We start from the raw sequence: 14,183 nt of genomic DNA, 5'->3' as shown, positions 1-14,183 counted from the left end.
TAACAACTCGACACTTCATTAATTGAAGTTGAAAAAGTGCAGACTATAAAAAGACTATTAAGAACCAGAGAGATGAGATGAGATCCGAATCGAGCCAGAGGGACGGACCGCAACAAAGTGAACATTCGAGTGGCTGGGCTGGGCTGGGCAGGGCGGCTGCAGTCTCGAATGCAACCTAAAAGAACTTTCTGAGTTCGTAATAGATGCAAATTTGATGGCCATTCGAAAAAGTTCAATGGTTTCCAGCGATCTGTGGGATCTTTTGGGCTATCTAAAAGTATTCCCTGCCGCTCCAAACGATCTGTAAGAGTGCTCCAGCGATATCCATCGATCCTCGGTGATCTTTCGTTCTGTGGGAGTGTGTTCTATGGCTCTATGGCTCTATGGCAGTCAATTGAGTGTAAAAGCTTTTGTTTATTTCCCCCAGAGGGCACTTGGATCTGGGGTAATAGTGTAAGTAATATCCGAAAGAGAACAAACCTAATGGCGAGCATATCATAATTAACAAATTTGGCAAGACATCGACAACAAAAATATTACCAAATATTTAAGTGGAAATCAGTGGGAATGAAATGGGAATGGGAAACAAGTCTTACTCTTTGGAAATCAATGGAAAACAAAAACAAAAATAAACGACGAGTGCGCGAGTCTGTTCAGTTCAGGTCTCTTGAGCTCTGTTCTGTTCCAGCGATCGTCACACAAATTTCATTGGCAGGCGGCGAAACCATAAAAATAAATCTATATGCAAATGCAACATGCCACATGCCACAGAGATGTGTGAGACACACACACACACACACACACAGAGGCAGTGGGAGAATCATTGGTGAAGGCCCAAAAATAGCACTAGGACTCCCATCCACTGACAATCCCTGGCGCAGAGGCGTCTCGTCTGTCCTGTCCTCTGCCACACAGCTTCCAAGAGGCGTCTGTACTCTGCCATCTCGTCCATGAGGCGTCTGTCCACTGCTAGATCTTCCATGAGCCGTTTCTCGTCTGTCCTCGGCGACATCTTCCACGTTGCCTCGCTGAATCGTACAAAAGTTGTGACAAGTTGCACAGGAATTACTATTTTTCGCAGAAGATGTTCTGTTTTCTCGACTCTGTTCTCAGTTGGAGATGAGGCAGGATTGATAAGAGACACTGAGCCCACAGAGGAGAGCCCACAGCCAGTGCCCCACAGCCAGTGCCCCACAGCCTGTGCCCCACAGCCCGTGCCTTACTCTGTTCACTGTTTGTTTTTGTGTTTGTACCTTCAGAGCAAAGAGAGAGAGATGCAAGTCCATAGATATGCCATGCGATTTATGTGGAACCTCTACGCGCGAACAGAAGCCTCCCATGCCCAGTCGTAGGAGTCGTTGAGGTGCCAGCAATTTAGTGGCGATTACAACCAAAGGGAATGGCATTTTAAGTGCCCCATTGTCAGGGCGCTTTGCGATCTCTGCTAGCCCGATAAGGCGCCGCACTGCTGGCTCCCGTGTGGGCGTTGAAATGCCCCCCGCGAAAAAAAAAAAATGGGGTGTCTAGAGGAATACTCGAATTGCTTGTGTTAACGAAATCTTAGACAAAAGGAGCAAATACAGTGTGAAGCTGGCTGGCGGCTCAATCCTTGCAACGCTTACAGGCTGGTCCTGGCTCTCGGATTGTACCGGCCACATACGTCTGTGGATTCTTCTTTTCGGCCACCTCTTGGGCCCACAGTTTGTTGAGATAATCCTCCAGTTGATCCACCATATTGTCCGTCAGATCTGTGCAGCTTTGGTAGCTGGAGCCGCCGTCACTGGAGTCGTCGTCATCGCACACATTCGATGATCCCACATCGCCGGGGCACACATTTGAGGCCTCACTGCAGCTGTCGTGTCGGCAGTCCACGGGGCAGTGATGATTCTCCCAATCCTCGGTGGGCTGTGCCGTGCTGCTGTTCTGCTCCTCGGACCCTGGTACCGTGTATCCCTCACACGAAGGCCACACGGGCTTGGGCTGCGGCTGCTCATCCTCCAGGCGATACCACTTCACCTTGTACGAGTCCTGGCCGCATTCCCCGTACTGCTCACCCGTCACCTGATCGATGTTGCACTCGCAGATGAGCAACGGACTGTTGCACTCATCGCAGCGCGGCAGATTCACCTCGCCATTGCGTATGGGACGTGGCAGCTGCACATGTACCTTGGAGCCCGCCGTCATTTGCGGTGGCACCTGCAGCCCGCACAGAATGCAGTCCTTGGGCAAATCACAGCTCTCCTTGAGCGTGAACTTGAGGGGCACACGCGTCTCGCGGCTCGTTGGAGCACCGGGCACCTTCTGCTTGAGGCAGCCACGACAGGGGCACAGCGACACCGCCAGCGGATTGCAACGGGCACTCATGCGACTGTAGAGCGCCGAGTAGATCGCATTGATCTGCTTCTCATAGGACTTGTGCGCCCAAAAGAACGCCGAGTGATAGTTGTCGAAGATCCTGGACGTCTTGTAGGCGGCATGCATCCAGGCCGGCTGCTGCCTGTGTATGGCCATGGCATCCACAACCGGATTGCTCAGCGTCACCGGTGGCTTTCCATGGAAGAAGGCCTTGAACGCCCGCTTGATGATCGAATACGAGAGCATGGCCTCGACGCTCTCCATCTCGCACTTGATGCGCAACGCCTGCAGCATGTCGTCCCGATTGAGACGCGACTCTGGTCCCGCATTCGGGCTGCACTGCGTCCTCAACTTTTCGTGGTACACAAACGAACGCTTGATGATGGACCTCGCCTGGCAGCACTTTGCCGTGCTGATGCCACAGATCAGCATTACCTGTGCCAGGCTCTTGGCAATGTCCTCCACATTGTCGTCGAACAGCTGGCGGGGACTCAACTTCTGTTTGCAGTTGCAGCAGCACATGCCCATGCCATCGCCAACCTGCAGCTCTTTGTTATCCTCCTCCATTTGTGAAACGTAAATTTTTTTATTTAAACTCAACTAATTTTAAAAACGAATTGAAATGTGCTTGCTAGAAAAACGACCGAAAACTATATGAAATAAAATTCTAAAATATGTTCATGTATTATGAAAGGAAAACCCTGACATATTTTCCATGAAAAATTAGACATTTTGAAATGATTTTAAAGCCCATAAATTGCTTAAAGATTTTTGCAAAATTCTACATCAGTTGGAACACTTCTTCGGATCATAACACAATTAATTTTTGGAGAGACTTTTGCATTTTGATGCATTAAATTTAATTTAATAAAATTTAATTTAATTTTAATGAATTATCTGTACCTTCTATTAATGAAATTAATTTTCTGGGCATTTTCAGTCAACTTTTCCGCCAGTTTCATCTAAAAATTGAATCAAAAATCATCACAAATACTCGTACATTTCCAATGAAAATTTCAACAAAAATTTCCCTCACTTTTAGACCCACAGAAACTGGGTTGAAATCAATCTGTTAATCATAAGCTAATCAATTTGTGAGCAAACTGGCGACAATTTTCATACAAATTTCCATGCTTAAGATAGGAAACGTTCCACTTAAGCTCTTCTTTCATTCCACAACGAATTTTAAATAATAGAACAACAATAAATGGTTGGGTTTGGTTGCCTTTTGGTTGGGTTTGGGTTTTAATTTTTTGATATTTGACCCACTGGACGTTATCTAGGATTACCACAGACCCACAAGACCCACAGAAGACCCCACACAAGAATGCTAGAGGAATTCTGATAAACAGAGAGCTCCTCTAGCTCCAGCTCCAGCTGTAGCTCTGTAGCTGTAGCTGCACTGCAATTATGCTAAATAGATGCTTTGATGGTCATCGAAATAAATAAGAGAACCCCAAACGAACACACGACTTAAATTGTTCAAATAAATTAAGTTGTAGCTTTCGAATGGAATGGAATATCAGAGGAGGCCTCAGAGAGAGAGAGAGAGAGAGAGAGAGAAGAGAGAGAAACAAGGCACTTTGCGGTGTGGCATGGTGTGGTATGGGTATTGGGGCAAGCAAACAAGGCCAGTGACGGAGACGTAGACATAGACAGAGTCCGGAGATCAAGAACATTCAGACGTTGCCGCCACTGCCGCTGCCTGTTGCATTGTCATTTGATAAATTATGATATTTGATCAATTGTTCCGCTGTGTTGCAAGGGCCTGGGCCCAGGCCTCTCGGAGCAGATGAAGATGTCGTCTATGCTGCTTTTCCACGTGTCGCCTCCTCTCCTTGGACCCGCATCAAGTTTGCCGAGTGAACTTTTTTGTGTTGAATTTACATTGTAATGGCATCTGTTGGGGCAAAACACACACACACACACACATCCCAGGCCCAATGCCCCATTCCCCCCCATCTATAACTGCATAATAGAATTTCCAGAGGCATGAGACGAGGAGAGAGACTGACTTGGCTGCTGCCTCTTTATTGTGGCTAATAGGCCTCTTGGCGGCTTTTGTGGTTGTGCCGCCCCGTATGTTTGCATTTGGGTTTCCGTGGTCGCCATGGCTGCATCTCGCATCGCACATTTCTATGTGGATTAATGAATGGGCAGAGATGGGCAGAGATGGGCCGAGATGGGAGTCAGAGGTGATGGAGATGGCCATGCAAGTGTTTACCATCCATTGAGTAAGGAGGCAGGCGGCAATGCCGATTGTCGGTAGCTGCAGTCAACAGAAGAGGCCTCTAATTATGTGTAAAGGTGTTGTGGATTGCTCTTCGTTCGTTCTCCTCCCCACCCGCCTTCTGGTCAACCATCTTATGCTTCTACAAGTTATCTTAATTAGTTTTGTGTACAGGATTACTCTATGAAAGATATTCCATTCGATAATGGAAGCCAGCAGCAGCTTCTGTTTGCGATTCAGTTCTTGGAGTGGGTTTGAGGCTTCCTTCTGCAATTCTTGGAGTGGGTTTGAGGCTTCCCTCTGCCATTCTTGGAGTGGGTTTGACTACATTTTGCTACATTTTGTGTCTAATATTCAGGTAGTAGCTTCTGCCTGAGAACTAGAAAATCAACCATCAAAACCATCAATGTTCATTTCTCTTGGACATATCCTCTCCACTTCATTGACTTTCCAGAAATTATGAAGGTCTTCTTCGCTGGCTTCGCTGGCCTTCTGGACTGGACATTTGACACATTTTCCGACAGTTCAATTAAATGCAATATTTACAGCACCTGACACGGACCACAAATTGGACAAATTAGGTGACAACCCCGATGGACACCGATGACCATCACAGATGGTCAAAAGGTCATACCCCATTGGCACTTGGGAAGGGAAGGAAAGGGGCTGACTCTTTAGGTCAAGTGGCTGCAACAGATGCACGTGGTGTTTTCCCTCTCTTAAACCCTCAATGGAAAGTGAATGAAAATTAATTACATCTCCAAGTGCCGCACGAACATCGATGAAGCGCTGAACCATTATATTTCACATACAAATATATATTTGCTCCCCATAAAGAAGTCTCCCTCTCTCTCTCTCTCTCTATCTCTCTGTGAAGCAGCGCATCCTCTTCAACAATTAATCATCCGTAGCGACATATAATTTTTGTGAGATTTTTAATGACTGCGCCTGCTGTCATCGGGCATCTCCGGGGCTATCATAAAAACGAGTGAGCACCCATCAAATAGATTTATTATTGAAAATATTGTGTCTGCCCTTTTTGGCGCATCCTATCCTTCCGCCGTTTGCATTTGTTGTGACAGAGACAGAGCCAGAACCAGAACCAGAACCAGGATGAGGTTTGGCTTGGGTTTCCCCCCAAAAACAAATGTTGTGTTAAATTTATTTTTATTGGATTTTGTCTCTCCTCAGAGAGGCGTTTCGATTGCGTTGCGTTGAGGGGCCATAAAAGTGCAAATGGTCAAACATTCAGAGGAGTTTCTTCTATTTTTTTGGCAGCAGCTGTCGTGAGGTCTGACGGGGTTTTTAGAGGGGAGAAGAGTCTAATTTTTCGGGCATACTTTTGCACAAAAATCAATAAGCTATATCTTATCATTCTCAGACAAAAGCTATCAAGCTATCATTGTCCATGAATGTCAAACAGAAGCAAACTTCAAAGAAGTCCTCCCCATCTCTATCGCTGCAAGGAGTCCTGCTTAAGCTTCTGAGGTGGAAGAGAGTTTAGAGGAAAGTTTCCATGCAGAAAAACTTAGAAATGAGCATCCAAGAAGACTCTGGAAAATTCTCTAGAGTTCTTGAGTATAGTAAATCTCCAGTAATCGATTCCTTGCCCAGCATCTGCCTTAGATCTTCTCTCACTTTCCCTGCTATCCTTGAACTCTATATAAATCCACACACTCTGAAAAAGGGCAGCACGCTTGTAATTGCTTAATTAGATTGCCACTAAAATTATAATTTGAGAGGCACAAGGATCGCCCCAAAATTCTGTCCACGAAAATCCACCAGATGGGCAGATGGCACTTAAATCAGATTTGCTGACAGGCCACGACTAATTTTAAACCCCGAAGCAGCACTTGAGGCGGAGGCGGAGGCTCCTGCTTGTGCAGCTTGAATTCTTATCCTTTTTCTGACTTTCGTTCAAGTGGCAAACGCGCGTGCGCATGCCGCATGCCGCGTGCTAATGTGGGGCCCTGGCGGCCAAAAGGTGCAGCAGGATCCTAGCGGGGATTAGAGCTGCAATCAGCGCAACGGATTCGTTCTACATGCAACGGCGATTCCTCTGTGTGTGTGTGTGTGTGTGTGCGTTAATTTATGCGTGTCGTGGCAGGGTTCAGCTGCACCTTCGAACCATTGTCGATCCCTGTGTCAAAGGACATATGTTAAAGACAGGGCGACATGCCGACACATGACTCTGTTGACACACAAGGAGCCGAGCAGTGGCAGGAGCCGCAAAAGAAGCTAAAGCAGTGGCTGGAGCCACAGCAGAAGCAGAAGCAAAAGCAAAAGCAAAAGCAATGACAGTGGCAGTGGCAGTGGCAGGGGCCAAGCGAGTCCTTAAGGCAACAATATCTAAATGGTATTTATTGGTTTGCCAAGACGGCGACGGCTGTCGAGCGGCATCCTGCCGCGGCAACAACGGATTGAATTACGCGTTGGCGACACATTTGTAAACAGGAGAGGAGACATTTGATTTACAGAGGAGAGTCCTGAGAGGTCCTCCCTCGCAGAGGTCTACCCACGGCGCTACCTATTTGCCAAGACATTAGAAAACAGCAACAGCAACAACAGCCAGCAAACAGAAAACAGAAAGGAGGAAGGAAAAAAATATATACCGCGTGTTTGCTGTCAGTCCTGCAGAAGGGATCACAAAATCCTCTTGATCCTCGCGTTGCCTGATTGACATTTGACAAATTTCTTGTGGCATTTATCAATGGAAATGGTCGAAGGAACGAAGTACCGAAGTACCGAACTACGGAAGGACCTCCTGTCACGATGATGAATCGAAGAATTCATGTTTTTACACGCAACTTGACATCGAGTTAGGGCCTCAGGAGTAGCCTCTGAATATTAATGTTTGCTGATGTGCTGCTGTTGTTGTTCTATGCCTCAGGCGATTAGAAAGACATTTATCAAATATTCAAACACCAAACAAAATAAAAAGAGTGAGAGCCAGTTGGGAAATGTTTGATAAATGCGCGTGAATTACTGGGCTAATTGCAGGGTTTAATGGAGAGAAATGTACATGCATATGTATGCGGTAAATAGTTACCCCAAGATTTATTTTAAATGTATCTAATGAAGACTGGAAGTATTTGCAAGTATTTCCTTCTGTTGGCAACTATTTTATACGAAAATAATATATTAGGAAAACAAAGTCCCAACATCCCTACGATCATATCAATGGGTCTACTACCATTTGGAGCATTGTTTAATTCAAAATTGATATCCTGCATGCTTCGCCTGGAGCTGACAAAACGGAACACAGTTTCCCAACATATTTTCCATTATTTGAATGCTTTCTTCTTAGGCATCACATGGTAGCAACAAATTTGTTGGCAGCACTGAAAGCTTAACCCTTGACTTGAGCTGTTCCTTGACTTCCTTCACATTGGCAATGCGCTGCCCTTGCCAAAATTCCCCTTTTTGTGTGTGGTCGCACTTTCGCCTTCAGTCTGCACTATTAAAATGTAAATTTTGTGCCCGAAAAAACGCCGAAACAAGCAATAAATTCATGTTAATAACAGTTGCAGTTTGCGGCGGTGGCGGTGGCGGGCCCCCCAATGCGATGCGATGCGATGCGCTGCGCTGCCTGATGCCCAACGGCAAAAGGCCATAAATATCGGCCAAATGGGTTGACAGTTGGCTAAGGAGTCCACTGGAGCCGGAGAGGAGTGCAGAGAACCGAAGGCGAAACCCTTGTAAAACTCCCGAAAAATAGTACAGAAATTTGATATGAATCAAGTGCCACGTGTCGTGAGCCCTTCCCCTTTATATTTCTTGTGTGTATTTTGTTTTTTGCACAAGCTATTTTTTTTCGGTGGGCAGGAGGACAACTGTTCTGCCGAAGAGTTAAGATCGAAGAAGAACGAGAACGAGGAGCGACGAGCGACGAGCGACAGATGCGCGTGTCAGTCGAAAAATTGTGTTACACTTTCGTTAAGCGGAGCAAACTAATCGGCGAAGCGAGGAGCGACGAACAGACCAGAAGGACCTTTTATCAGCGTCCAAACATCACGTTTCGGGGGTCACACAACTTCTCAGTGGCAAGCAGCAGCAGCAGCAGGGTCGGTGGAGGCGGTAACGCATCTCGTTAAACCGCAACCGCCGCAGAAAGACAGAGAGAGAGAGAGAGAGAGGGGCAGGATCAGTTGCGTTCCCCGTTTTTAGCTGATTTGTATCTCTTTCGGGCAGGACCGGGGCAGGGCATCAGGAGGAAGAGGACATCTGTGATGAGGTTTCCCGTTGTAGAGGGAGCGTGAAATGCAATTGCCATGGGGGCCCCGTTATGCGAAATTAATAGTCTCTACCTGTCCACCAAAAGCAGAAGAAGTGTGCCCGGCCGCCTCTTGTGCAGAGGAAAGCCTCTACTCGATCTGTAGATACCTCCAATTAAGATTCTGTGTAGCACACAGCAACAGATGTTGCCCCGTGTGCTTGATGTGGGGCACAGGAATGTATCTTTGTTCCGGCTAAGCATCGATCGTCCGTCTCACAGCTGTAGAGATACGAGAGTACGTACTCAAAGTTTTGTTGGGTTTCTTTCGGTGTAATACGATATGTGGCATGTGCCAAGGAAATGGACACAAGAGCCGCACAGTCCATTTGGACAGGCAGACACTTGAAAACCAAAACCAGAAGTGACCCAATATCCACTTGAATTTCATTTCATTTCCCAAAAAATTTTAACACTGCACACACCTTGAGCAGAAGCAGCAGAAGGAGCAGCAGCAGCAGCAGGAGTGGGAGAGGGAGAGGGAGCAGAAGTGTGCCCCCTTGCCCACTTGTCCTGACTTGGTGGAGTGGTGTCAAAGGTTGTGTTCGCTCGTGCAGCCTTTGACAGGAGGAAACATAGAACGAACCCACAGAAGGTTTCGTGCACTGCGAGTCAATTTGTCAGCGCGAGGCGTGCATTGAAATCGAAAATGAGATTGAGCAGCCTGCGATGGAAACACGATATATATGCCGCAATAACCAACGGAGAAGTGGGAGTGGAAGCAGCAGCAGCAGCTGCTGCTGCTAGACACTGCAAATGTATCTACCAGATACCCTCAATGTATAGACAGAGAGAGTAAAGAGCTTTCCCTTTTTTGTGGCGGCAAAAGTAGATGAAATTGCAGTGCCAATGCCACAGGGAATTTTATTTTCATATAAAACGTGGGTGCAATAGAATGCCAAATGTATCCTTAGAGCATGTGTGTCCTACCTTAAACAATCCTTAGTCCTGCTCCATGGACTCGTACTCCAAGCCTGCAAAAAGAGAAAAAGGAAACAGCGTTATAACTCCACTCTTACAATGATAGATTTACAGATACAAGAGATTCTGAACTCACGGCGACAACTCAGTTTGAGGGCCAGTTCCAGGGACATGCGATAGCATTCCAAGGGCTTCCATTGCTCGCGACGACACGACGGTAACTCTGCCGGAATTTTCGTTCTTAGCAGCTTCAGAATCACAATTTTATCCTGCGACAGTAGCTGGGGCACAAACACCTCCAGCACGCTCAAAAACAGCAGCATGTCGGGTGGCGCACCCGCCACGCTATCCTCCTGCCGCTGCGAGGCAAAATAAATGCCAGCGCGATGCAAGGCGAGCACTGCTTTGCGACTCTTCAGCAGATCAGAGTTGAGTGTCTCTGCCAGGCGATTGCAGAGTTTGAGGAGATCTTCGAGTGACTCCTGTCCTTTCTGCACCCTCGAAAAGACCCGCATGCATGTGTGCATCAGTGTCATGCCATAGTTGGTGGCATTAATGTCCAAAGCCTTCTCCATGGCAGAGCGCATCAAGTCGCCAAAGGTATCATAGAACTAGAGGGGGGAAAAGAGGCTTTAGAGGGAGGGTTTCGCTAGGCTGATGATCTCAGCTCACCTTGTCGTAGAACTGCAACACAAAACGGAACCTCATAACGGGCACTACATTGAAGGCCACCAATTTGCAGTAACCTGCCAATGCCAGACGCTTCTTTTGCAGCTCATCGAAAGCCTGCTCTTGCTGCAGTTCCTCGGGCTCTGCATTGAATAGATGCTGCATCAAATGATCTTCAAGCAGCTCAAACTCTTGGATCGTTGGCTGATACATCACAGCGCGCACTGCCGCATTGGTGTGCTGTTGCAGGTGATAGCCAAACAGCACAAACAGATCACAGATGATGGTCGCGGCCTGAAAGAGGAATTAGAAAAGATTCTACATACGAGTATATCCTGCACTCTACTCACATATGGAAAGGATCTGCTCGGCATACAGTTGATCACTTTGAATGCCAATCGAATTGCCGCCGTCAGGCTGACTTTTAGACCTTCGCTTAGCTCCTGAATATCCCTGTCGCTGGCTGCATCTTTCAGCATTTTCCTTTGCTGCCAAATGAGGAGATGGAAGCATATCTCCAAATACAAATGGATGGTGCCGCGTGGCAGTCTGTGACCCTCTTCCGTGAGACACTGCTCCAGTTTCTGCAGGGCGGGGTCCAACAGTTGACATTTCGTGAGGTCAAAGTGTCGGCAGAGCACGGCCAGCCGTTGCAGGTGCTCAATCAGGCGTTTGGCGCGACTCTTATTGGTGGTTTTGGCCCTCACAGCCGCATACCATTTCCCTAATTCCATTCGATAGGCCGTCACGGCCGTGCTGAGGATTTGCTCTAGCTCCTGCCAGATCGCAGGCATGTAGATCCTCTCCAGGGTCTCGGCGGCCGTGCGTATCAGCGCCAAGTCCGTCTGATGGAAGAGTATGTTCTGCAGCCATTTGATCAGCTGCGGCAAGTGCTTGACATTCTCCTCGGCCTCTGGTTCAAAATATCTGGGGATTTCCAGCAGATTCGTGAGATTTGCGATGTTTCCTTTGTGCTTGCGCAGCAGTTTGGCCATCACGGGCGCCAGGATCTGTGTGGCCGTCTGCTTGACCCCTGCCATGGGCTCTCCTCTGACCAGATCCTTGGTATAGCGTCCGGGGGGTATCTCTCCGGTTATGGATTGCCTGACGGCACGTGTTAGTATCTCAATGATGATGGATTCTTCAATCTGTTGCTCCTCTTCCCTCTGCTGCTGCTGCGGCTGCTCTTCATTGAGCAGCATCTCCACCATGGGCGCCCAGGCAATGACCACGTTGCTCCTTTCGATCAGGGCATCCACCAGATATGCGGCATGCTCATGCTCTGGACACTCCCTGAAGAACTTCACCACGCGCCGTATCCGAGTCGCTTCATCCTCCTCGTCGTTGAGATGATGCTGCACGAAAACCTCGGCGGCTGCTTGGGCCACGCCTCGATTCTGATCAAACATCATGCCCTCGATGGTGGCAAACTCCTCGTCGCACAGCAGATCGGGCGAATCGCGTAGGCAGGTCAGGAGCAGGCGTATGGCCAGCTCGCACAGCTGCCACTCCTTATCCGCGGCAGCAATGAGCAGCACCGATTGCTTGTATTTATCCGCCAGTTGCAGGCATGCGAAGTGCACACGTGGATCCGTGGTGTACAGACGCGATATACCCAACAGACAGCACTCGCGCACCTTTGGCGATGTGTCATGCAGGGCCTCGAACAGGCAGTACATGTGTGAGGCCGCCAGCTTGAAGGCCACCGCTGGATAATTTGCCAGCCACAGGCCGAACTCGGTGCAGCACATGCAGCGTATGGCCTCCACAAAGTCCACGCGACGCATCGCAAACAGTTTGTGCTTCATTTTCTGCCAGATATCCGCAAGTTGGTTGAGTTTCTCCGCTTCCAGGGTCAGCAGGGAAGTCATCAATTGGAGACCTAACAAAGGGCGCATCTGCTGCTATAAATATTTCTTTTATTTTAATTTCATTCACTCACTCACCCATCAGTGTGCTCGTGTGGCGAAATGCACGCACTTTCGAGTCCGAAAAGACTAAAATAAATGATGAAAACTCTTGGAAAATATCCAGAGACATCTCCTCCTGTGCTTTGGCATCGATGACCTTCACTAGACACTGCACAAAGGAGCAGAGCTTTGCGGCAGTGCAGCTGGCATCCTTTAAAATCAAAGGATACAATTTGCTAACCTAAAGAATAGAATTTATGTATCATTAAGAGGGGTATTCCTTCCCAGGGGTATTTCAAATATATTTACACAATAAAAGTCATGCGTGGCCGCCAGCAGTATGTCCATGTACTTGAAGGGAGCCCTGGTGTCGTGTGGTATCAGATATTTGCTGCCACTTGCCTCCACCAGCAGTTGCAGCAGTCGCACCATCGCCGTGGAGTGACACTTTTTATACATTTCCAACCATTCGACAGCAATCGTCTGGGCACACATTGAAGAAGAACTTTTCATTAGAGAACTTTTAATTTTCACGAAACTGTGTTTTGCTTTTACCTCTGGGTTCTTTCTCTTGTTCATCACAGAATTAAACAAACTTTTGCCAGTCGTTTGAGCAGATGCACCCTCTGGGAGATGGAGATGCTCCTGCTCCTGCTCCTCTACGGGCTGCGGCGCGATCTCCTCTTGTTGTTCCTCGCTGTTGCTGCAACATACACACACATTTCATTAGATTTAATTTGAAAAAAAAAATACAATTATCCGATATCATACAGAAGCCCTTCTTCGCCGTCTGTGTCTTCATCAACTTCCATTAGTTCAAAAACTTCCGACCCTTCCGAATCGTTTTCTCCATCCATTTTAAAATAATTTCAAACTTTTAGCAATAAATAAATTCAATTAAAATCTAATAAAAGCAAAACAAAAAAAAAAACAAAACATGCCACGTGGCTGCAAAAGCTGCAGGAAAACGGAATTCGGCGTTGCCAGATAGCCAGTAAAAAAGCGATGCCACAGAGCTAGTTAGCCGTGGAATTGGTGAAACAGAAATAGGAACAGAACCAGAAAACCATTTTCAAACCATTTGAAAATTGAATTAATTTACAGTTGATACAAATGCAAATTCTTGATCAACTGTATATCTAATCTAATAAACAATACTCTAAGAAACCAATCTGAAAGTTTTTGTTGAGGCACAGTGACATTTACTCGAATTAAATACCTTTATTAGTACCTGGGGGTGGGGTATGAAATCTGTTACTCTATAGAATAATTGAATATTGAAATATTAATAGATTTTATTGTGCTATTGCCATATATTTGTATCCTTCCCGTTTGAAACCTTGTTTAGGGGCCTACCAATTGAAGGAGTATCAATTGGTATAAAAGTTATCCAGTAAACTCCAGTAAAAACACTCGAAAATTAGAGATCCCAAAGCCGCTCTCACCAAAAAGAAAAACCGCAAACTTGTTACATTTCTAGTCTGGTTGTCGATTTCCCACCGCAAAGCAAATCAAAGCAGAGGCAGAGGCAAAGGCAAAGGCAAACAGTCATTCCCAGCAGTGATTCCCACAGGTCGTCGTGGCTGATCGGCGGGCAGTGTGGAATGGTTAGTGGTTGGATATGGATCAAGATATCGGTGGGGAGAGGAGAGGTCAGCAGGTAGCAAAACAATTAGCCAGGCCCACAACAAAATGATACACAAACAGAGCGCAAATTGGGCAGCCACTTCCACTTGTCCCTCACTGGACCGACCTCAAAGACGGTGAAGCCGACTAACAAGGACCTCTCATAATCACCGCTTCCATCAGATCTCAAAAACCATAT

The 14,183-nt window shown here is 47.1% G+C and overlaps 2 protein-coding genes across 4 annotated transcripts in view; both read right to left on the bottom strand.

Moving 5' to 3' along the window:
* The window catches only part of LOC111068817 (cohesin subunit SA-1), an 87,075-nt gene that overhangs the window by 33,931 nt on the left and 38,961 nt on the right, over nt 1–14,183 (bottom strand). For 2 of the 3 annotated variants that reach the window (XM_041594567.1, XM_041594566.1), the window contains 7 exons: nt 12,914–13,061; nt 12,668–12,841; nt 12,395–12,599; nt 10,799–12,330; nt 10,452–10,742; nt 9,916–10,390; nt 9,686–9,832 (listed from right to left, as the gene is read on the bottom strand). In XM_041594567.1, the coding sequence (XP_041450501.1) occupies nt 9,801–9,832; nt 9,916–10,390; nt 10,452–10,742; nt 10,799–12,330; nt 12,395–12,599; nt 12,668–12,841; nt 12,914–12,937 (2,733 nt within the window). In that variant the 5' untranslated portion in view covers nt 12,938–13,061 and the 3' untranslated portion in view covers nt 9,686–9,800. Of the gene's footprint in view, nt 1–9,685; nt 9,833–9,915; nt 10,391–10,451; nt 10,743–10,798; nt 12,331–12,394; nt 12,600–12,667; nt 12,842–12,913; nt 13,062–14,183 lie in introns of those variants that run through there. The other variant, XR_005968126.1, reaches the window with a different exon arrangement.
* LOC111068822 lies at nt 1,525–3,022 on the bottom strand. Its single transcript, XM_022358564.2, has one exon. It carries the CDS (start codon nt 2,920–2,922, stop codon nt 1,603–1,605), a length of 1,320 nt encoding a protein of 439 aa, XP_022214256.2. The 5' UTR covers nt 2,923–3,022; the 3' UTR covers nt 1,525–1,602.

Source organism: Drosophila obscura, unplaced genomic scaffold (genome assembly GCF_018151105.1).
Source record: "Drosophila obscura isolate BZ-5 IFL unplaced genomic scaffold, ASM1815110v1 contig_30, whole genome shotgun sequence".
Classification (NCBI taxonomy): Eukaryota; Metazoa; Arthropoda; class Insecta; order Diptera; family Drosophilidae; genus Drosophila; species Drosophila obscura.
The sequence above is the reverse complement of the archived record's forward strand: the minus strand, read 5'-3'. Positions and strand labels throughout refer to the sequence as shown.

Coding starts and splice junctions, on each gene's coding strand:
- LOC111068822 (XM_022358564.2), bottom strand. CDS start 2,922: ATGGAGGAGGATAACAAAGAGCTGCAGGTTGGCGATGGCATGGGCATG.